This window comes from Vulpes vulpes, chromosome 13 (assembly GCF_048418805.1).
Source record: "Vulpes vulpes isolate BD-2025 chromosome 13, VulVul3, whole genome shotgun sequence".
In the NCBI taxonomy this organism is placed as follows: Eukaryota; Metazoa; Chordata; class Mammalia; order Carnivora; family Canidae; genus Vulpes; species Vulpes vulpes.
Window position 1 is genome coordinate 87,660,460 of NC_132792.1, and position 25,220 is coordinate 87,685,679.

At 36.6% G+C, this 25,220-nt stretch overlaps 1 protein-coding gene across 4 annotated transcripts in view; it reads left to right on the top strand.

Moving 5' to 3' along the window:
- The window catches only part of L3MBTL4 (L3MBTL histone methyl-lysine binding protein 4), a 446,630-nt gene that overhangs the window by 80,712 nt on the left and 340,698 nt on the right, over positions 1-25,220 (top strand). For 3 of the 4 annotated variants that reach the window (XM_072734933.1, XM_072734932.1, XM_026005930.2), the window contains exons 2-4: positions 1,434-1,514; positions 1,872-1,974; positions 13,684-13,738. In XM_072734933.1, the coding sequence (XP_072591034.1) occupies positions 1,903-1,974; positions 13,684-13,738 (127 nt within the window). In that variant the 5' untranslated portion in view covers positions 1,434-1,514; positions 1,872-1,902. The remainder of the gene's footprint in view (positions 1-1,433; positions 1,515-1,871; positions 1,975-13,683; positions 13,739-25,220) is intronic. The other variant, XM_072734931.1, reaches the window with a different exon arrangement.

The window sequence follows — 25,220 nt, forward strand, 5'->3', positions numbered from 1 at the left end:
GATTGTGTTATATTTTTGCCTTCTTTGTCATATATTAATTCACTAGGTAAGTTTGGACTTATTTCTGGGCTCTCTATTCTCTTCTGTTGATCTGTGCATTTGTTTTTGTGTCAGTATTGTATTGTTTATATAGCTTTGTAATATAGCTTCAAAACTGAGATTGTGATATTTCCAGCTTTGTTCTTCTTTTTCAAGATTGCTTTAGTTATTCAGAGTCTTTTGTGGTTTTAAATAAATTTTAGGATTATTTGTCCTAATTTCAGTGAAAAATTTGGCATTTTGATGGGAATTGCATTGAATATGTAGATTACTTTTGATAGTATGGACATATTAACAGTATTAAGGTTTCTAATCCATGAGCATAGAATATCTTTATATTTATTTGTTTCATCTTCAGTGTTTTCATCAGTTGTCTTATATTTTTTAGAGTACAGGTCTTTCAACTCCTTGGATTAGATATTTTCCTAGGTATTTTATTATTTTGATGCAGTTTTAAATGGGATTATTTTTATATTTTTTTCTGCTACTTTTTTCATAGTGCATAGAAATACAGCATATTTCTGGGTGTGAAGTTTGTATCCTGTGACTTTACTGAATTCATTTATTAATTCTGACAGTTTTCTGGTGGAATCTTTAGGATTTTTATAAATGTTCCTTGAAGAATGTGGGGATTAGGGGCACCAATCCCGGTGTAGTTGAAAATTTGCATATAGCCTTCAACCCACCAAAAAACTTAACTACTAAGAGTCTGTTATTGAACAGAAGACTTACTGATAATATAAACAGCCAATTAACCTATGTTGCATATGTTATTTTTGTTATATACTGTATTTTTACATATTTTTATAGTAAAGTAAGCTAGATAAAAGGAAATGTTATTAAGAAAACCATAAAGAGGAGAAAAAACATTTACAGTACTGTACTGCATTTATATAAGTGAACCTATGTAGTTCAGACCTGTGTTTTTATTCTTCATATTGTTAATGTGGTGTGTCATGGTGATTGATCTGCAGATGTTGAACCATTCTTTTATCCCTCGAATAAAACCCACTTAATCATGATTTGTGATCCTTTTCTTTATGTTGAATTCAGTTTGCTAATATTTTTTGAAGATTTTTTGCATCTGTTTTATCAGGGATAATGGCCTGTAATTTTCTTTTTTTGTGTTATCTTTGTCTGCTTTTGGTATGAGGGTAATACTGGCCTCACAGCATGAATTTGGAAGAGTTTCTTCCTCTTCTATTATTTTGGGATAGTTTAACTCTTCTTTACATGTTTAGTAGAACTTATATGTGAATCCAACTGGTCCATCTGGTTGGGAGTTTTTGATTATTGATTTAATTTTGTTACTAGTCCAGTACTATGTATTAACATACTGAAGAATGGTCCATGATAAATTGGATTGGTAAAATTTTTTATTTTCTCTCTTTCAGATTGCTGTGCTATGCTGTGTATGATAAAAGTCCTTTCACCAAGAATACCTTTGCCTTGACAATTGTGGACAGTCAGACCATGTGAGTATCTGAATAGGTAGATTTCAGTGAATCCGAATTAGTTAAGCTAAGCAAAAAAACACCCCAACTCCCCAGACACAAAATGCCAAAAGTATTGTGATAGACCAAAGAAATAGTATCTCTTTTCTTTGTGATAATAAATTCTAGATGAGGCAGAAAACTCCGCTCTTTCCCCATTAATGTATTATGATAGTGGGGGACTATAAAAGCAACAGTGAAATTTTTACCTGAGTTCATTTTTCAGTGTATTTATAGCAACCAGTTAGAAGAAGTTTAATGAAAACATTTTTGGGGTTTGTTTTTGTTATTCTAGCGGTGCAAAACTCCTAAACTTTTTTATGTGGCACTATTTTACAGAAAAACACTGCTAAGGAGTGCTAAAGTGGCAATGAAACAGCCTAACAGAAAGAGGAAGCTTAATATGGATTCCAAAGAGCATTTGAATCAGGATGGATGCTTGGTAAGGTGTTGATTCCTGGGTTCTTCCTTCTAGTTTGTGCTCACTGGGAATTCATAATGTAATTATATAGTTTTTGTAACCACAACAGAGGTGTTTCCTCAGTGACTAGGAGCTGAAACTCTGGTTGAGTTTTGTATACAAAGTATAGAATATAAATGTTATTAAAACCTGATAACATTTTTAAAGGGTAATCTCCATTTTAAAATAAAAGGAGAAAAAATTAAAAAAAATAAAGTGAAAGGAGGCTTTTTCTTTTTAATTTAAAAATTTTAATGTGTATCTTTGAACACATTTACATGTGGGTGTATTTTAAGTATAGCATATTGCATACATGTAAATCAATTTATTGTACTATGTATACCTCACATGACATGGTAATTAATACAATTATATCTTACGATATTCTGTGACTGGCCAGTGTTTTCCAAGATTCTATGCTTGTATTTACAAACACAGTGCATAGCTATGATAAGATAATTACTTTTGAGAAAAATACTTAAGAGATTTATCTTTCATGATAAATAACTTAGTACTTAAGGTTTTATCAAATAAAATTTCTTAAATAATCTCCTTTTCTTTTAATTCCCCCCAAATATACCACACACAATTTATGTCCTATTAAAAAGAGGTATTTCTCGAACTGAAGGTAATTATTTAGTGAATAATCTGAGAAAAAAACCCTAAAAAAGAAAAAAAATTTAACCCGCCCTCCCAAAATCAGTTATCTAACAGTTGTTTAGAGACTTAATTTGATGTGGAGACAGACTAAAAGGTTAAGAGTAGTTATTACTAAATGATTGGTTATAGGTGCTTTTTTTTTTTAGACAATATATTTTTAGAAGATTTTATTTATTCATGAGAGACACAGAGAGAGGTGGAGACATAGACAGAGGAGAAGCAGGCTCCCTGCAGAGAGCCCGATGCAGGACTTGATCCCAGGACTCTGGGATCAGGCCCTGAGCTGAGGGCAGATGTGCAACCACTGAGCCACTCAGGTGTCCCCAGGTGCTTTTTTTATATTGTCTCTTCTATTCAAATATTTTACCATTAACATGTGTTACTTTTTGAACTAGAGATAAAGCTATGCATATGTATATAGGAAAATGCCAGAAAGTAAATCCATCAAGTATTAGTCCTGGTACATCTTAGTGGTAGTTTTAGAGACTAACCTACCTTCTACCTTCCTTTCTTTTTAAAGATTTATTTATTTGAGAGAGAAGGTGCACATGCACATGTGAGCAGGGGTAAGATGAAGGGGCATGGAGAGAGAGAATCCTCAGGCAGACTCTGCTCATTGTGGAGCCTGACATGGGGCTCAATCTCAGGCCCCTGAGATCATGATTTGAGCTGAAATCAGGAGTTGGCCACTTAACTGACTGAACCACCCAGGTGCCCCAAAAGACTTTCCTACTGTAATGATAGAGATAATTGATCATTATCAAGTGAGGGACAGAGACTGTGAACTGGAGGACATTGTGTCTGTCAGGGTTCTCCAGAGAAACAGAACCAATGGGAGTAGTTGACAGTGCTGTCATAATCCCTGTTCACAATCTTGGTCCCTATTTGATGATGATGAATTATATGTTTATGTATATGGATAAGTTTATTTTAAGGAATTGATTCAAACAATTCTGGGGGCTGACAGGTCTGAAATCTGTAGGGCAGGTTGGCAGGCTGGAGACCCAGAAGAGAGTTGATGTTGCAGCCTCGAGTTCAGAGGCATTCTGGAGGCAAAATTTGCTCTTCCTCAGAGAGGTCATATTTTTTCTCTGAAGGCCTTCAGCTGGCTGGATGAGCCTGCCCCACTCTGGAGGGTAACGTGCTTTACTCAGTCTACTATTTGACTGTTAATCACATCTAAGAAATACTCAGTGACACCTTGACAGCTAGAGTGTATAATATGCATCTTGCTTCTAGTTTACCTGTGCTCTTTCCTGTGGCAATTTTTTGTATTCCTACAAATTTTAAGGTGGCAGAAGTGAGCAGGAGACCATCACAGTGACTGTTTTGGTGATAGTGGGCCATTAGAGCATTCTCATTAGTGACCTTCTCATGGGCCATCAACATGTATTAGGGTATGGGTTTTGGGGTCTTTGTGTGGGTTGTGGTTATATATTTACATATTGCAGTTGGTGAAGTGACACAATGTCATACAATCCTTGATTTGATGTCAGTCTTTTCTATATTGGCACAAATCAAGTTTTATCTTGAAGCCTAATTTGGTTTCCAACTTGATTCCAGTGATTTTTATAATTATCTCCTTTCCATATTAGGATTTTCCCATTTTTGAATCCCAGAAGTGCTCAGCACTTATATAGGTGCTGTTTAAGTGTGGCATCTTGCATGACTGGGTTTCCACAAACATCTGTTGAATGATGTTCCTAGTGTTTAATGGCATCTCCAGGCCAAGTGGACTTCTTTGATCATAGTAAGATAATGACATTTCAAAGGGCTGTATTACTGACATGAGTTTTGAGGTGTTTGGGACACGTAATTGTTTTAAAGAATATTCATATAGGATAATAGGAAAGATGTGCCTTAGGGGCTCATTATCAGTTACAGTGTCCACTTTAATTAGACATAAATAATAGTTTAATACAGTAAGCTGATTTATATCTGTGTCTACATTCACTGTGGAGAGAAAGGGGTTCAGTCATGCTTGAGTTTGATTACTAAAATCATGTTTGAAATTTGCTTGAAATATCACTAACAATCTTTATTTTCTGTGTTACCCAAATGATATTACAAGTGACATTTCCAGTCAACTAAGCAAAATAGCGTCGCTAGATTAAGTACATTAAACATATAACTGATGAACTGTTGGATACTTTCTAAACCTCTGCTTTTGAGGTAGTAATTTCGTATCTTCAATATCTGGTAATTTCCAGATGCTGATAATAATATCTGTCAGTGAATGTCTTCTTATATTGAAATTTTCTATGTATTTCTTCATAGAACTTCAAAAGTATTTCGTGATATTTTTCAATATACAGGCACATGGTTTTAAAAAATACTACAAATAGTACAAAAATAAGAAGTAAATTCTCTACTGTACCCACTTAAACACATGCTAAACCCCCAAATCTTTTTTTTTTTTTTAAGAAGGAGAGAAAGAGAGAGCAGGGGAGGGGCAGAAGGAGAAGGGGAGAGAGAATCTTAAGTGGGTCCATACCCAGTGCAGAGCCTGACATGGGACTCAGTTTCAGGACCTTGAGTCATGATTTGAGCTGAAATCAAAAATTGAATGCTTAACTGACTAAGCCACCCAGGTGCCCCACCCCAGTTTTTTTTAAAGATGTGACCACTGTTTATTTTTTCTTGCGTATCTATCTAGATTGGAATCAGAAGCAAAAAAAAAAAAAAAAAAAAGGAAGCTAAAAACCGCAAACCCTTCCTGCACACATACATACATAATACATACTACATGCATACATGTATCCCAAATGGGCTTATACTCTTTCCAATATGGTATCTTGCTTTTTTTTTTTTTTGGCACCTAAGCCTGTATGTCTTGGAGATGCATGCAGATATTGTCACTGTGTTCAGTGGTGCTTAGTATTCTACTCTGTGAAGGTACCATAATTCCTTTACACAGTACCTTTCTCTAAACATTTAGATAATTTTTAGTTTTTGTTGTTATCTGCTGTGTTAAAACCAAACGTTCTTATTTTTTTTTACGTTCTTATTCATATATTTTGGTATGCTTTTGTCGTTGATTCACAGATAAAATCTTATCAAGAGACTTGTCATACTAAAGACTTATATGCATTTAAAATCTTGGTAAGGTTTTTGTATCATCTTCCAGAGGGGTCATCCCAGTATATAGTCTCTCTCACACCATCTGCAAGAGGACTTCCTATACTTAGGTTTTATTACACATCTTATGCCTTTGGTTATGGAGAATTGTTATGTGGATGAGCTTCATTTACCATGCCAGTTCATGGGCTGCTGCAGGTTGAAGAGAGGAGTTTACCTGTCTCTGTTAGATTCCTTAACATGGGAAGCTTTTTCATGCAGCCAATACAAAGACAAGCTTCCTTTTTATTGTCATTTGTTATTTTCCACTCACTACTGTTAGAATTGACTGGCAAAGCGCAGGTACTTTATAATTGAGCTTTGTTTTTTTTCCAATGCAATTTCATAGGTGTTTGGTGTGCATGTGGGTGTTATGGGCATGAAACCCCAAATCATATGTAGGCTGTAAAATTTCAGATCTCCTACATAAAAATGCAAGATTGCCAAATAAAAAAATGAAATTTTATTTAACTGTATAAGAATAAAGTAATTTATGTATGTGAAATACCTGATACTGATAAATATTGGTTCCCATTCTTCCTTTTCCTCTGGAGCTCTTAAAATCTGTGAAATCTGTATCTGATTAGTGAAGTCCAAACTTTGAGAAATAGAAATAGGAGACAATTATTTATTCTCTAAAGGATCTGAATGTATCTGAAAAAAATATTCTTGTCAAATAGAAAAGAACTAACTTATATAGAGTAATGTGAGACAATTAAATGCTTATGCACATTCATGCTCATTGATACATTCAGCCTTCAGAGAAAAGTACAATCACTAGGGGCTCAAGTCTTGGCTTTGAAGGAAGAGGAATATCTAAGATGCCTGTATTTAATGCTTTATTTAGTGTATTTAACAAATACAGTTTATCTAATGCATATTTAATGCTGTTATAACAAATGGTTCTTAAGTCCAACCTGGTAAAATAAATCCAACCTAGTAAAATGCAATATGAGAGAATACAACTTCTTTGTGTTTTAAGATCTGGGTGCTATCTAGGTAACTAACCTTAAGAAATAAGGAAGTTGAAGGGTCAGAGGAAGGATTGTCTGGGTCAAGGAATTAGCATGAGCAAAGATATGGGGTTGGAAACAAATATGATATATATGATAAATGATGGGATTATAATGACTTGTCTGACTGAGCAGATGTTGGTAATGGCAGTTTTGTAGAATGTGTGTTAGGCTGGATATCACAATACTTGGATTTTAGTCTTTGGCTGGGGTGGTGATTAGCTCAGTGACCAAGGACAAGTCCTTCACCAGACTGGGCTCAGTTTCTTTATTTATAGAACAAGAGTCTTAGATTAAAAGATGGTAAGGGTCCTTTCCATTTCAGTGAATCTAAGCTTGGTACATGATAACATAGTAAGATGGCAAGCATAAATGTGAGCCACTGAGCCAAGAGGATCTTGACTGCAGAGCAGAAGAAGTTGCACTTGGTCTTGTGTCTACTGAACTTGATAAACTGGTAGGAGGGAGCCATGGCTGGCTTTGACTTAGGCATAGTATAATGAAATATTTGGTAATATCCTTAAATAGATATTGAGAAAATATTTAGGGTAGGATTATATTAGTTTCTTAATCTTCAGTAGTACTTATTTTTTTTATCAGTTTTTTGCCCTGTACATGACTGATATACCAGTTTGCATCAGCCCATTGAATTCATTTATATATGGGAGAACCATAAAATGGAGATGTTTGTAAAGCTATTTTAGATTTTTTCCCTTTTATTTTTGTGAAAGTCTTAGCCAATACTGTTTTAAAATATACCTGGGATTTTGTTTTTATTCAGGTAAAGTGAGGCTAACAGATCTATAGATGACTTCCATTGGGAAAAAAAAAAAAAGGTTTATCACTCACATTTCCCAAGGGGGGAGCACACCACACTATGCAGCATCATACCAGGAAGCACCAGTCTGTTCAGGGACAGAAAGGGTGAGGGGAAAAACGTGGGCAAGAGCCTTAGTTGTATTTTTTACAGAAAGGAATGGATGCGGAGGAGAATCAGGAAACTATGGGGGTTTAGGATTGGCTGGTCTGAATAATTTCTGTAGTTTCTGGCTCAGGGGCTGTCTCTATTGTCTGGTACCTGGCCCTGGGATGATTTAGGGCTGTAGGAAATGTAGGAACCTGATAAATAGAGGTGAGTCAGATATGGACTCAGTGATTGGCATGATCACGGGCAAATTGTTTGCTCTCTCTAGGAATTAGTTCCCCTATTCACAAGCCTCCAGAATGTCAAAGTATTATAAAATATGGAAAATAAAAAACATGATTAGTATAAATACTAGAGAGAGATTTTCATTCAGAGATTAGCTATATTATTGAATATTTGAATTGAATGAGATCATTTCCTTCTCTGTCTACATCTGAATTCCAGTAGAGCAATGGAAAGTAATCCTTTCCTGTTTTTTCGTTTTTTTTCATCTGAAAGGCTAATTTCATTTGTCTTCAATTTGTCACCCACAGTGAATCAGAGAAAAAGAGAATTTGAAAAGTAAACTTGAGACAGCAAGTGAAATTCAAATGCTGGTTTAACATTGGAGTTACCAAATGTTTCAGTGTTTTCCATAGTCTGTGACACCAGTAGGTATCACCCGCTATCCTCATGGATGAGGAACAATAATTGCTGGGTCATCTTCCTGTGCTCCAGAGACTGGTCTGAGGGTGAGAGAGGAAGGGGCAGTCTCTGGCAGTTTCAGGGTGAGGGCTTGAAATTGTTAATCACAGATCAGTGGGTGAAAATCCTTTGTTTTACTTCTTTGATTGGAATTCATAGATAAGGAAATACAGACATAGATTAATTAGAAAAATCATTGTAACTTGTAGTAAAAGTATATGATGCATCCAGGTCCTTCAGGAGGTAACAGAACATGCAGCCTTATTGGTTATTTTCCCATCTTATAATCCTTTCTTCCAAAATAATGCATTTTAAATTGGCAAATGGAAATGTACCATAGCAAAGCCTTTTTTAATGTTCCTTGAACCACACTATCTCCCCTTTTTCGGAATGCTGTTTTTTTTTCCCCTAAAGCTTTATTTTCAATTTTCAAAACTAAAGTTTGAAACGTGAGAAATCACAGTAATGGTTTTATTTTTCTCAATTCATACTTATTTCCTTAAGTGTTCTGTCTGGGAAGATAACGAAAAGTGCTAGTTTTTCCTTTCCTTTTTTTTTTTTTTAATTAGCTGTCTATTCATTAATAGCAATGTGGATTTATTACCTTCATGAAATAATTAATTAGCTCAGACAGAAGCAAAGAGTTTTAAAGCTAGCAGGAGTCTTGGAACATTTAGTCCAATTGCTTTATTTTATAGACAAGAGAAATTAGGTACAGATAATATATGTCATTTGTTTACAGTTACATACTTTCTTTTGTGGATGAGGTTGGGATTTGGCCTTAGGTCACCTGATCCCGAATTCAGCATTTTTCCTTCTTCTATTGTATGGTATTAAATGCTCTTTATTTGCTAAATTGTCCAAAAAATGAGATCATTGTGTCTTAAGAGAAACATAAATTTATTCTTAAATACAAAATTGTGATCTTCCAGGTGTATGTCTGCATATAACCTTGATTTCGTCTAAAAACATGGACATAAGGAGTGTGGGTAATTTAACTCTGAAGTGAGAGGTAATGTTATTTTTGGGAGGAATATGTTTCTTCTATCTAGGCAGAATTTCAGTAGCAAATAAAGAAGTGTGAACCAAACATCCTAATCTACTAACAGAGTGATAGACAGCATATTATGTATTTCTTTTTATGTTTGAATGATACAGTGATTATAAAAATGCTTCAGTAACTGTTGTGCTCACATAATCAACTCTTGAATACTATTTCTTGTTACCGTTTCAGTTTTTGCAGTAGAACCTTTATGAGAAGATACTAGTGTTGTTTTGAATTATGTAAATTTCCTGTGTATTGAGTGGGTAAAAAGGGATGAAATTGGGGTAAAGAGCTGCCATAGAAAATTAGACTGATTCAGTTCATCATTTCACATGCAGTAGAACACAGGTAGATGGAGATTGGGTTATGGCTTCTCTACTTCCATCTCCGGCCTAGTAAATGGCCCTGTGAGGCTCATGATGTAGTCCACAGACCTTCAGCTGGGGCTTGTTGGAAAATGGTAACCTCAGGCCCAATCCCAGACCTACAGGATCAAGATCTGCATTTTAACACAATAACCAAGTGATCCAGTTGCATGTTAAATTTTTAGAAGAGCTGGATTATAGTTTTTATCAGGATGCCATTTTATTAATTGCATAAGGATATCTGTGATTTCCTTGGATGTGAAGTCTGCCAAGTAGGAATACTTGCATTTATGCCTTCATTCAGCAAATATTTTCTGAGCTAGATTAGGTGTTACGTAATGTCTTGGGGATGAAAAATGGTTAAGATACTGTCTGCCTTCAGTAAGCTCATCAAAGCAGGTGAAACTGATAAAAAGATGATGGTAGTGCAATGTGATAGCCTAATAATATAGATTTGTATATGATATTTCCAGGCTTCAGTAAATTACCCAGTTTAGCATGGGAAGAGAAGGGATGTCTACTTCACAATATAGCCTGGCTCAAATTCAGTGTTTATCAAAGATTCAAATGTAGGAAATAAGCCACAAATGTAATACATAAAATAGGAGGTTTTTATAATTGGGAGTAAAAAAGGATTTTCTAACTGTTACTCAAATCAAGAAACAATGAAAGAAAAGTTTGATAATATACTCTCTTAAACAACAAAAATTTCTCTGCCATTTAAAAAATATCCTAAGATAAGTGAAAAAGACAAATGACAAACTGGGAAAAAAAGAGAAATTCATCTCAATAGGACTAATCTTCCTAATTTATCAAGACCCAAAGATGAGTAATCATTCCAACAGAAAATGGGCCAAGGATGTAAAAAAGATATTTCACAGGGGATGGCTGGGTGGCTTAGTGGTTAAGCGTCTGCTTTCAGCTCAGGGTGTGATCTTGGGGTCCTGTGATTGAGTCTCACATCAGGCTCCCCTCAAGGAGCCTCCTTCTCCCTCTGCCTGTGTCTTTATCTCTCTCTGTGTCTCTCATGAATAAATTTTTAAAAATCTTAAAAAAAAGTAATTCACAGGATAAAGGAAATACAAGTGACTTTTAAATATACAAAGTAATCTTCAATTTCTTCATAATGGAACATGCAAATTAAAACTACAGTGAGATATTTTTCACTATTCATCTTGGCAAACACCCCAAAATTTGATAACATAGCTTGTTGACAAGACTGTAGGAAAACAGGCCCTGATCCAAGGCTTATGGGGCTGTTGAATGGGGCACCTCATGTGAGGATTAGCAGCGGGAAAACATGAGTCTCTGTTAACCAGCAGTTTCACTTCTCCCCCCTCTCCACAAGATTTACTTATTTGTTTGAAAGAGAGAATAGGCAAGCATGAGCAGGGAGAGGGGCAGAGGGAGAATCTCAAACAGACTCCATGCTGAGTGTGGAGCCCAACTTGGGGCTTGATTTCATGACCCTGATCAGGTTCATGACCTGAGTTGAAACCAAGAGTCTGATGCTGAACTAACTGAGCCACCCAGGTATTCCCTGTCAGTTTCGCTTCTGAGAAGAGAAGTCATTCCATAGATACCCTTACACATATGCAAAATGATATATGTGATAATTTTTCACTCTAGCATTATATGACAGGGAAAAAAGATTAGAAACAACCTAAACATCCATAAATATGGAACCAGTTAGGTAAATCATGATATATCCATTAAGTATAATACTGTGCAGCTGTGAAGAAAGATGGAGAATGGTCTTCATAACCTGACAAAGTTCTCTGAGGTATTTTGTTAAATGAAAAAAGAGGTAGAAAAAAAATTAAAAAAAAAAAAGAAAAAAGAGGTAGAAAACAGTATTATAATGTGCTACCTTTGTGCGTAAGAGCAGGAAAATAAGAGTATATATTCATGTTTCTTTGTATTTTCATAAAAAAAACTTTGCAAGGATGTATTAGAGTCTAATAACAGTGATTACTGGGTGGAGGTACTGTGAATTGGCTAGATGGAGGAAGATGGGTGGGAAAGTTTTCACTGTACTACTTCATTCTATGTTTATTTTTTGCCTTGAACAATATGAATTCAAAAAAACAAATTATGTATATAGAAAGATATGAAGGTTAGGCATTCCAGCACAATCAGTTGTATATGGCCATATTGTCAAGTGGTAGCTTGATTTGCTTCCCCATCATTAAAGAAACATTAGTCACGTACATATCTCAATATATGTGGATTATTTGTTTATTTGAAAATTGTATGATTTACTATTATATAAATTGTATTTTGTACCTCAAAACTATAGACCAAAAAAGAAACTAAAAATGTGTAATATAAAAACAAAATTAACAGTATTTATTTTAACAGTTACAAACAAGTTTGCTATAATTAAAATATTAATATGCACGATTCTTTTTTGAAAGCTTGATTCAAAGCTTTGTGTTGCCATTATCTGCAGTCTGCTTTTTAGGTTTGATTGTAATGGTTGTCACAGCCAGGATGACTGACTATCCTAGTTTGTCTAGAGCCTAGGAGTTCCCCAAGTATGAGACTTCAGTGCTGTGATTGTGTTAGTCCTGAGAAAACAGGGGCAGTCCCCCTTGGCATAGCTTAAAAAGATATATCCCAAAGAGATATAGAGCTAACTTGAAGAAGTGATTATTTGCCAAACCTACTAAGTCATAACACTCATTTCTCAGCGTCCCCCATCAATTATGTGAAGGTTTTTGTGTATTTCAGCTACTGAATTTTCATCTTCCCTGTTTTTCTTGGGAACCAATCAAAAGTGTTGCATATTTATATTTCCAAAAGTGACTTCAAAGCCTGCTGAAACCCTTCATTTGGAGGATGTTAGAATTGGGAAACTCTGTTCCCAAATTTTTAAGTGTATAATTGTGAATTTGTGTAGGGGGCATACATTGTCTATGGCCACAAAATTATGTAAATGAAACACATTTCTGGATACCCATTAACAAATGCTTTTTTCTTCTTTATCTTTTACAAAAAGCAGTTGTCACCTTAGTCTTTGTTAGGTGGTCAACCTTCCCTCCAGAGTTGCCACGAGAGTGTGTCTGCTGAATTACCTGCTCTGTGGAGGGAACCTCTGCCCTGTTCCTACTGGGCACTTGTGTTGTTGGTTGTATTCAGTCTTTGGTTTTTTCGAAGGAATCTTTGAAGTCATTTGTCTCTTCTCTGCAGGTCATTTTGGGTAAAATTAGGGAATGTAGTTTTTTTATGATTTTATTTACTTAGGGAGAGAGAGAGCAGAGTAGAAGAGAGAGAGAGTACAAGAGTGGAAGAGAGAGAGAGTACAAGCAGGGGTGAGGGGCAGAGGAAGAGGGAGAAGCAGACTCCCTGCTGAGCAAGGAGCCCAATATGGGGCTCCATCCCAGGACCCCAGGATCATGACCTGAGCCAATGGCAGACACTTAACTGTCTGAGCCACTCAGGCACCTCTAAAATTAGACAACATAATCTTAACTGAGCCCTAATAAACTATTCTAGATGCCAGTAGGCTGAAGGAAAAGGTATGGTGGAGACCTTGGCTTTGGTGTGGACTTGCCTCTTCCATGCCTGCCTCTGGTGTGACTGTCACACCCAGGCAGTAGGGAGACACCCTTATCAACTTCAGCATTAACTGTTATTGCTGTTATTCTTTTTTGATTTTAGCTAACAAAGAATTAAGACAGTAATAAAGGATTACTCCCATGGATCATGGCATGCCTCCTGGGGTTTGCACACCCACTTGATGGTGCTGGCTACTAATGTATTGTCCCTGTCTTTATGGTGCTTTTCATGGCTTGGCTTCCTGCACACAGAAAAGTTAGTTTCCAGTGTGTCAAACAGTTATCCAAAAATATAGTCTAAACCACATTTTATGTGTTCTAGGAGCAAGCTGAAGAAGAAAAGAAGCCCAGGGATGATGCAACCCCATTGAGTCATGGTAATCATCACCATCCTTTATAGTTTTGGTCCTCAATGAATAACTTTTAAATGAAGTTTCTATTAGATAACTTTTGTTGTTTTAGGTTTATTGTTTTGTTGCTTTAGGTTTATTAATTTTTTAAAAGATTTTTATTTATTCATGAGAGAGAGAGGGAGTAAGAGAGAGCATGAGCAGGGGGAGGGGGAGAGGGAGAGAGACAAGCAGACTCCCCGCTGAGCAGGGAGCCTGACACAGGGCTGGATCCCAAAACCCCAGGATCATGACTTGAGCCTATGGCAGATGCTTAACCGTGTGAGCCAACCAGGCGCCACTAGGTTTATTAATTTAAGTCTATAATCATAGTATCATTTATTGACACTGCCAATAAATTTATTTATTGACTCTTCTGTAGACTTTATTAGTCATTTAAGATTTTCAAATATATACATCAAGAAAAAGTCTGAAGCTCTGATCTTGTTTGCCTTTTAAAAATGCTTTAAGCAAAACAGCTTCTGATTTATAAACCTTCCCTGAGAATAAACAATAAGAGAGGCTACTTAGTTTATTATAATTCTTTGCTTGAGCTGTTCCCAGAGTAGTTTAATCTTTTAATGATTGCATTTGTCCTCTTCCATTGAAGTTATGTTTTTTTAGTGGAGATTGTACATTTGCTCTAAAATGAATATCCCTCATTTTGGCTATTAATAAATCAGCAGGTTTTAGATAACAGCTTTTTAATATTCAGTGAATTCTCCGACATTTTAAATTTATTTGTTTACTTATTTGTAATTATTTTTTTTTTAAGAGAGAGAGCAAGCGGGGGAAGGGCAGAGGGAGAGAGAGAATCTTAAGCAGGCTCCTGCCCAGTGCAAGAATCCAGTGAGGGGCTCGATCTCATGACCCTGAGATCATGAGGTGAACTGAAATCTAGTCAGATGCTTAACTGAGTCACCCAGGCGCCCCTCTGATGTTTTAAATTTAAATCAACAAATGGAGATGGTACTTCCCTAGAATATATATTACATTATTTTGTGATTGTTGCTATATAAGCAGATGACTGTTATTAAATTTTCTGTAAAATGTAGTTGAATGGCCCACATTTGTGCTCCTCTCCATGGAAGGAAGCATATAAATTTGATAAATCTTTTCTAATGATCTTGAAAACTATGTTAAATATTTGTTGGGTGAGCTTTTTTTAAAAAATAAACAATGGAAACAACTAAAAATACCTTGACAAAATGGCAAGCAAAAATTGAGGTTTCTAATGATCATTTTATATTGCTTAATTTGGGAACAGAATATTGAAAATTTGTGATCTTCCATCTAAATTCTTTTAAAATAAAAGTTGTTTTCTGCTATAAGCAAAATATGCTGCTTTAAATTCTTTTCTTCTCTTGCTGTCAGCCAGTCCCATCATGTTCTTTGCTGAAAAAGCAAAATAGAATGCAGTAATTTGGTAATTATGTAACTTGATGTTCAGCTCCATTGAAATATGCTTTAGTTATGCAACACTGGAATTCTAGAAATAAATTTGGACTGTACCTGGCCTTAATAGCAGAGTTTTTTTAAACATTATTTTTTTCTTATGAGAGAGAGATTGTGATTTATTAAGTTGTTGTTCTCCTCTGTAGCTACATTTTCATACTAATGCAAATTGTTTTAGGTTCTCTTATTCTATGTTTGAAATATTCATTGTAGAAAAATAAGATGCAGTTAGGCCAACAATTTAAAGAATGTTCAGCCTCAAAACTAAGATGTTTTAGTAATTTTGTATTCATAATTCCATTATAGCCAAATATATGTTTATTGTAAATAGTTTTTTTCAGTTTTAATAGAAAGTGACTTTTTGCCATTGTTCTTCCACTGTCAAACTCATTTTTATGGCAGCAGTCCATTCTCGAAAGTTTCACCTGTGGTTTATTCTTCCCAAATCTGAGGTGGTTGGTTCTTTTTGCCCCAACTGTTGAACATAGCTATGGGCTTAGAAGAAGGTTGGGATTTGGTTTGTGTCTACAGATGCAACAAACTTATAGTTGAAATGGAAATTGAATGAGAGAGAATTTTGAGAGAATTTTCAGGTACTGCTTTTACTGGGATGAAGGAAACTATTCCCTAAATTGTCTATTGGTGTAATATTACAGTGGGGATTTTCTTCTTATAATTCCTGGAAATTGTTTAATATTTTTCTGGAGGCTGCTTGTGAAACAAAAAAGAATTAGTCACTTACCAATGTCTTAAAAATAATAACAAAGATTACTTTGCTTTAAATAATGGTACACATAAGTCTTTATATGTGAACAGAAAATTGTATTGAAAAGTAAACACTTGATTCTTAGTCCTGATTTTACAACAAGGAAGGCATTTCTTTGAAAATCATTACAAAATAATTTATTGAATGTGCAATCTGAGCCACTAGTAGTGACTCCTGTGTTACAGATGATGAAGCTTTGAGAGGCTTTTTGACTGTTTTAGGGAAAATAATTCGTGAATGGTGGATCCGGGATTTGAACCTACATCTAGCAAGTTCTAAAGCCTGTGCCCTTTCTACCTTACCTGTTATTTAACATTCTCCCTTCTTCATAGCTATTAAGACAAAAGTAGAGAAAATGAATCTTGCTTAGAAATGTGATGTGAAGAGTAAGAGCTACTAAGTAAGGTGCTATTATAGCTGTGTAATATAGCTGTGTAATATAGCTGAACTAGATTTTTCCTGACATAATCATGACCCAAAGTTAATTTTGTTTGGTTCTTTTGGACACTCTCTGAGCTATATTATTCCTGGTGATTCAAAAAATTTAACAATTGTCTTGGATACTCCTAAGAAAAGGTTTGTTTTAGTAAGTATTATTTGTTAATAATGATTTATGACTGAAGGTATCCAATTAGTATTATCAATCACTACATAATCCCAGACCTCTACATTTGAAGTCTCCAATATAAAAACAGCTCATTTCTTCAGTTAGACAAGTGATCTGGCTTTTCCTCTTCTAAATTTTAAATGGTTTTAACTAATGCTAATATTTGGTTGAGTGTTGGGGCAGTGAGGTCTTTATAAACACAAAAAGAGTAGAAGAAATTATAAAGGATACACCTCCAAATTAAGCTTTATACATCAAAGAACATCATAATAAAATTAAAATGGAAATAATAAACTAGCAAATATTTACCACAACTATTGACAGAAGGTCCATAAACACAATGGATTTAGAAAATACTAAGTAAGATACACTAAAATCTCAGTGCAGAAGTAGACAAAATGTGAACAGGCAATTCATGGAAGAGTGAATGAAGGTAGCTAAAACATAAATGTGTTGAATACATTTAGTCTTACTAGGAAGCAAAGAAATACACATTTAAATGTAATGATGAACATTTTTTTAGCCTCCCAATTAACAATAATTAAAAACAGACTGATACCACTGGGGTTGGGGGAGTTAGCTGTCTGTACACAGCTGTTGGGAGTACCAGTTGTTCCATTGTTTTGGGGGACATATTAATGGCATTTATCAGAAATTTAAATGAACATTTCCTTCAACTCAGGAACTTCTGGAATTTCTCCTGATGAAATAAGTCATCTGCATGGAATTTATGCATAGGATATTCATTGTGGTACTAATTATAAATGGGGAAAAGTTGGAAATAATGTAAATGTCCATTGAGTTTGGAATAGATTTTTCAAGTCTACTGTATGTGGGCAATTGTGTGTCATTTAAGTGCTTTTTTTTTTTTAAAAAAAAAAGATTATTTATTTATGAGAGACACAGAGAGAGAGGTAGAGACACAGGCAGAGGGAGAAGCAGGCTCCACGCAGGGAGCCTGATGTGGGACTCAATCCCAGGATCCCGGGATCATGACCTGAGCCAAAGGCAGACATTCAACTGCTGAGCCACCCAGGCATCTTAAGTGCTTTTTTAAAAAAAAGAATTACATGGCAGGGAAAGCTTATAATAACATATTAAGGGAGAAGACAGAAAGCTCAGGAAAGTAAACTCAGTGATGGTTGAAAAAAATCACACCTATAGCATAGAAAGAAAGATGTTAACAATTATTATCTCCAAGTTGTGAAGTAAAAGAATTCTTTCTATATTTTCTAAGTTTTTTTGTTTGTTTTACAATTCAGTAGGTAGGTAATCATGGTACAGTCAGGTTATCAGGTCAAGATTGAAAAATAAATTTGGAAACTTCTGAACATTAAAAGCTTCAGTTTGTGCAGTGGAGAGTGCTGTTAGAATGTCTGTTTTGGGATTTCTTCCCTTTTTTTAAGTAAACTTTTCATTTTGGAATAATTTTAGATTTGAGAAAAGTTGTGAAGGTAGTACAGACAGTCCTGTATGACCCTCATCGAGTTTCTGCTAACCTCAATATCTTATATATTTGTCAGGAACTAAGAAATTAACATTGTACATCACAATCAATAAACTGTATACTTTATTCAAATCCACCAATTCTTCTAATGCTTTTTCTGTTTCCAAATCCAGTCCTGAATATCACTTTGCGTTATCACTGGGTGCAGATTTCCTTTACTCCAGAGTCTCTTGTCTTGTTATTTGTGGCTGGAAGTTGCTATCAGCCTGGGAGTTTCTCGAGAGCCACATTATTTCCTTACTTGCCAACAACTTATCCTGTCCTCACCATCTGGCATCTGTACTCAGTCATCCCCCTACAACTCTTCTTACCTCTCACAGCAGCGCCACATGGATGGAAATATTTTGTCCATTGAATGGAATGAGGGACCTCCCAAATCAGTGGAAGCTCCCCTCCTCTTATTTTTCTTACTTTTTAGATTTCACATAGGCTTTACAGCTGAACTCTTTGTTCCCAGATCTTGAGTCTGCTTCTCCTGTAGCACCATTTTCCACTTGGAGTCAGTCTAGAGTTCTGGAGACATTCTCGACCCCTCCTTCTTATGTACCCTTCCATCTCGCCAAACAATTCCCAACTTTTCTCCATTCATCTCTATTGGATCTCTCAAATAATATCTTCCAACTTAATCATTTTCAATTGTTTAGTGTTTTTTTTTTTTTTAACCCTCTCTTCCCTAGCTAAGATCTGAAATTCTGTTAGTAAAAGGCTGGCCGACCTGCTTGCCTGCCTGCCTTCCTTCCTCCCTCCCTTCCTTCCTTTCTAAAGATTTTATTTATTTATTTGAGAGAGAGACAGAAAACAAGCAGGAGAGGGAGGCAGAGGAAGAGGGAGAAGCTCCACTGAGCAGAGAGCCCGATGTGGGCTCAATCCTAGGATCCTGAGATCATGACCTGAGCTGAAGGCAGATGTTTAACCAACTGAACCACCCAGGTGCCCCTCTAGATTATCATTAGAGGCCGCTAAGCATCTGGCATCTGACTGATACCTGCCACCAAACCTTGCCTTCCCCTGTTTTGCTTCAGTCCAACAGAATATGCAGTCTAGATCTTGCTATCTGAAGAATGGTGTCTTCAGCCTAGAGTCCTCTTCTTCTGGCCTCATCCAAGTAGCTATTTCCTTCATAACCTCATTATCTTCACTACTCTGCTTATTTTGTGTTTTTCTCCCTATTATGTTTTCTCTCAGCATATCCTAGGGCATTTGGCTTTTAAAAATTAAGTTATGTAATATGCTATGTCTCCCACTTAAATTGGGTATCTTTTAAAGGCATGTAATCAGGTCCAATCCGGCCAGTAGAATTTATCGCTTAACATCCTAAAGTAATAATTTACTAGAGCTCTGAAGGATTAATTAGCTAAGTGGCCTGAAGAAGAAGAAGAATTAACACAGCTTCCAAAAGTGCTTCACTTACTTTCAGGGAGTAGTTTTGGTGCTGGGGGATATGGTTCATTAAGTGATTCTAAAAGATTCAAAGATAGTCCTTTGTGCATTATCCCTGAAGTCTTTTGTTAGAGTAACTAGTTTACTTCCTTGGTGTAATGACAGAAATACTTCCTTGCAAAATAATTATATGTCAGTGGAAATAATACCTACATTTTCAAAACGTGGTGAGAGGTCTGTTCATTCCCACCAAGGTAGTCCTTACCTAAAAATGGACAGCAACATCAGAAAAGGGAAAACCAAATCGATTTTGCTTTAGTCAGTTCTTATTTTTACAAATGGCATTTACTGTCATTAAATGGATAGTTAAATGTTTATGTATTTGGCTGCTTTGAACTCAAGGAATTATATTTTCATTGAGTTCTGAAACTGTCACTGGGTAATAAGCAGGGAACTTCTTTGTAACTAATGGACTTTTCTTGGCAGAAACTTTTATAAAATACATCCGGATGCCACTGTAACAAAAATACTACTGTGTAAAAAATAGTTTTTAGTGTAGACTTTCAAATAATTTATTTACTCTTGATAGTGAGCTAATTTTTGAAATTAAATAATCAAGTTGCCAAACCTCCCGAATAATATTCTGTCTCTCCTGGTGAATTAGTTGTAGTGTGGTATACATTCTCACAAAGGAAAGGAGCACGTTTATTTTCTGCTGGGACTCAGTCAATAGATGAAATCAATGAATAAAACTGTATAAAGCACAAAGAGAGAGAAAGGCCATGTTGAATTCCTTAATATATGAAAGCAGACATCATATGAAAATTTTACACCATTAAAGAAATTCTTGAGAAAGCTTCCAGATTATGTATGTTCTCACGCAGTCCTGCAGAGGAGCCTCTACTACTTTATTAGAGGTCCCTGGTGGATGATAATAAGAGTATTGAACTCTGAAAAGGGGACTAAGTGCCCTGACTTTTAGATTGATTTAGCCAACGAAAACATCACAGAGCACTACTTGGTTCCAGTGGAGTTGTTTGGGAAGGTTTCAAGGTGTGCAGGCCTCATAGTTGTAAGGAGGGCCTGGCTGCGGCCGGCTACCATCTCTTGCCTAAGCAAAACACCCCATCTTCTCCTCCTGAGGGTCTTCCTTTTTCTGTTCCTAAGATTGGAGACTTTTGTTTAACCAAAGGATTCTTTCCACTAATGTGCTTTGCTTTTTTAAAGCATATTTGATTTTTGTTCAGCATAATTACCTTTTGCTACTGAGATTAAAGCTGCTGCTTTGGGGGCATTTCAATATTCGTTTGAACCTAAACGGTTTTCTGTGAAATATTTAATTTGGACTATGGGCGTATTTGCTGACATGCCTATGTTTAATGATTACTTCATCTCCCTGTGCTTTTTTAGCACTATATTCTTTCCTTAAATACATTTCTTAACACTTTGGAACTATTTCAAACTTATGAAAAAGTTGCAAGTACAGCTCAGAGACATTTCTTTTTCTGAATTCCAGAGTATATTGACTACCTAATACCTCATCACCCCCAAACACTTGAGCATGTATGTCCTCTATACAAGATCATGCCTTGTACTGCTACAGTCCACTGTTCAAGACAAGAAGTTAAAGTCCATACCTTACTGCCATACCCTTTCTGCGGGCTGCAGAACCCAGTTGGGTTTCCCCAGTGATCCTGACGATGCCCTCGATGGGCAAGGGAGCCAGTTCAGAACACAACTTGCAGTTACTTACCTGCCTCTTCAGGCTCCTCCATCTAGACTAGCTCCACAGCTTCCCCTGGACTTGACCTTGATACTCTTGAAGCACACAGGCCAGTTATTTTGTATGTTCCTCATTTTAGGTTTGTCTGATATTTCCTCAGGATTAGACTCAAGTTGGACATCTCTGGGGCAGTATCACAGAAGTGATGCTTTTTTCCCCTCACTCTTTGGCCTCCTGTTAGATGGCACACAATTATTATTTGTCCCATTTCTGAGGATAACTTACTTTGGTCTCTTGATTAAGCTGGTGTCTACCAGGTTTCTCCACTGTAAAGCTACGGTTTTTCTTTGGAATTAGTGAGTTTTATAGAGAGGAAATTAGAAGCTCTAAATACTTTATTTTTCCACTTTACTTAATTATTTTCTTTCTCTTTCTCTCTCCTTCCTTCTTCCTTCCTTTCTTCTTCCTTCCTTCCTTCTATTTATCTATCTAATTTATTTATTTCAATATGGACTTGTGGCTCCTCATTTTTTATTCTTTGGATTTTAATCAATTTCTGTCAGTTTTTTGGTACTCAAATTGACCAATGTTTGGCTAGTAGGAGCCCCTTCAAGTTGGGGTTGGTGTCTTTTTTGATATATCTGTATTATTCTTTGAGTGCTTCCATATTCTGTGACTCAAGATGTTTTAGGCTTATCTTATATTCTCCCTTCCTTGAATCAGTATTCTCTCCAGAGAGGCCTGGTTCTTTTTCACACATGAAAAAGAACACACTTTTTAAGTGTGTTCACTGCTATTAGGTTATTGTTGCTCTCAGGCCCTCTCAGTGGACCTCAGAGCTAAGGAGTATCTCTTTGTATGTTTATATGCACATATCTGCATACATACAGATTTATACACACTACACACACACACACACACACACACACACGCTTCATGTCAGTATTTTTATTTATATCATTCTCTCTCTGTATATGAATTCACAGTGATATCTCCATTTCCAGGCTGATCCTTCAAGATTAATTTTAGTTTTGCCATTCATAGATTTGAATTTCAGTTTTTGACAGAATTGTAGCTCCCATTATCTTTAGTATATTTGCTTATTTGCTAAAGCCTCCTCTGTGTAACCGTTGTTGCCACTGACCCATCCCTGGCATATGTGACCACCTTGTCTCACTCGGGCTCCACCATGGTGGGCTGCTCCCCCTAAGATGCCATCTTCAAGCTCCTTTGCTCAGGCCGCTGCTCTGCAGCACACCATCCTCACCCTGCACCAGGCTGCCCGTCCAGGGGAAGCCCTTCTTGCCCCATTTGGACTCTGACTCTACACTCTAGGCCAGCTTCCCAAGTAGATGCCCTCAACACCTTAGTTAAGATTCCTCAAGGGATGGCTCAGTGGTTGAGCATCTGTCTTCCACTTAGGTCATGATCCTGGAGTTCTGGGATCAAGTCTCACTTTAGGCTCCCCACGGGGAGCCTGCTCTCCCTCTTCCTGTGTCTTGGCCTCTCTCATGAATAAATAAATAAAAATATTCTTTTAAAAAAGATTCTTCTACTCCCTGCTCCATGCCAAGGCATCCGTCTGTGGGGACACCCCACCCCTGCCAGGTTGTCATACTCTGTGCTGGACTCCCCCACATGTGGATATTTTCCTTGAAGCCCCTCAACCCTGCCATCCTCCCATGTGGATGCTCCCTGTTCTTCTCACATAGGGCTTTAGAATAGGGGAAGGGATGGACAGGCAGGAAGGAAAGAGAAGGAGAAGTCCAGGAGGGTGAGAAGAATGGTATCAAGTCTTGAAGAGGAGATCAGAAGAAAATGAGGAGCTGAAGTGGTGAAGCAAACAAGGGCAGTGAGTTTTGGGGTAGGGGTAGGGGTCCTGCTCATGTCTCCTGGCTCTCCTTTCCGGGTGTGTGCATGTGCAAGCGAGTAGTACTTGAGGGTCCTGTGTATCAGGGTAATTCAGTTGTTAACAGTCATCTGAAGGGTTCCACCTTTCTGTGTGCATGGTACTTTCTGATTTCACTATAGGCTTCAGGTAGGCATTCAGGTATGCACCCTCATTCTCCCAGCCCTCGTGGGACATAATTCCCAATGTAGCCCAGGGAGAGTCAAGTATGGCAGTCGGGTCTCAGTGCCTGGGTCCCTTGTGGATGTGGCACTAGGGCTTTCACAGAATCTGTGCATGGATTTCCCTCAAAAGTCAGAAGGAAATAGGAATTGGTGGTGTGTTCTTGTTTCAGTGTTTAAGTGCAAAGATACATTTGTACAGTAGCTCACTTCACAGAATAGATGAATCCCTTAGTAATTCACTGGGAAAATTCATGACTTGAATCTTATTTTTCTACTGATTTCCATATGTATAATTGAACCCTACATTTTAAAAAAAAAGCTTTACTTTAAGATGGCATCTAATTCCCAATGAAGATACTACAGTGTAATACACAGGCAGGTGGGCACAGATAGGTGGCTGGGCCCTTGGTGTCTAGCCCTGTTTTTTGTCTTAAGCCCAGGGTAAGTGTTATCTTTTAGAAGTCCAAACTTTAATTTCTCATGTGATATATGAAAGGAAATAAAGAGTGTGTTTCTAGAATCAAAGAGACCTCTTTGAATTTTGGTTTTGCCACTTAACTGGCTGTGTGACTTCAACAATTATTTTACTTCTCTAAGCCCCAGTTTTCTTGCTTGTGAAATGAGAGTAATAGGTTATCTTAGCCTGTAATGCTACCAGCTTTGCATGAGAAAGTATTTAGAATGTATTTGGCTCTTGGTATATATGCAACAAATGGTATTTTTCTTGAACAGCTTAAATGGGGAATTTATGTATTCATTTTCAATAGTTTTTAGGTTCTTTTGGTATCAGTTCTTATATTTTGCTTAGAAGATTTCTTAAGGACAGTTTAGAAATTATTTACTCTAGAGAATTAACACTGAGTGAAACATTTTTTTAAAGAAATGTTTGTTATACTAAAGAAAGGAATTATTTTTCTTTGAGGAATAGACCAATACAAAGTTTAAACCTTTAATGTATATTCATTTATTTTTAATAATCTCTACACCCAACGTGGGACTCAAACTCACCAACCTGAGATCAAGATTCACATACTCCACTGACTGAGCCAGCCAGGCACCACTAAATCTTTAATTAAAAAAAAATTCATTTGGTTTTCTTCTCTGATGTAACTGGAAGCAGCATGGTGTTTTGTCAGGAGTCTTTCCTGAAAAGCCTCTGGCGGGTAGCTATGTGTAGAAAATAAATTTTCTGGAAAAGCACTTTAAGTGAAAATGAAAGACTTGCCAATATTTTGTGACTGTTGTAATGAAAATGAGGACCAGAGGAAAATGATAGCGGCATGGGTCTGGTCTTCAGTAAATTGAACAAATATAAAATGTATATAAAAATACACAAACTTTTGGAAAACTCAATTGAATGGGTCCATTATTTGGGGATAAAAGAGATCTTATATTTGGTTAAATACATTCTTAGCAGAGCCCATACCCAGCAGCCCTGGAGAAAGGAAGACGCTCCCCAGTTTGGCGACTGGCCTGAGACCTGGACGGCCAACTCGACTTTTTTTTCACTTTCATGGGCAGTCTGTCATAAGTGCTGTTGGTTTTGCTTCTGGAATATTTCTCTAGTCTGTCTACTCTTTTCCTCTTTCCTTAACTGTGAATCTTTGTTCTTCTCTCATCCTAGTGCTGACTTTCCTCCATTGCATTTCTGCATAAAGCCCTGAGTTGTGAAGCATAGAGCAAATCTACTTTAATCCAAGCTGTTACCCCCTTCTGCATGTCCCAGCTCATCTCCCAGACCTGTGCTTGAGATGACCTACTCCAGTCTTCACTTTGCAGCCACACTGTTCTTTTTAAAACACAAGCCTGCTTCTTAGCTGTGCTTAAAACTCTTCAAATGCCTTCTATTGCCCGTAGGATAGGATACAGGCAAATCTTGCCAAGGATTTAGTAGAACTTAATCCTGGAGAATCTGGCCCTTTCTTGCCTCCTCAGCCTTCTTTCCAGTCGGGCTTGTGC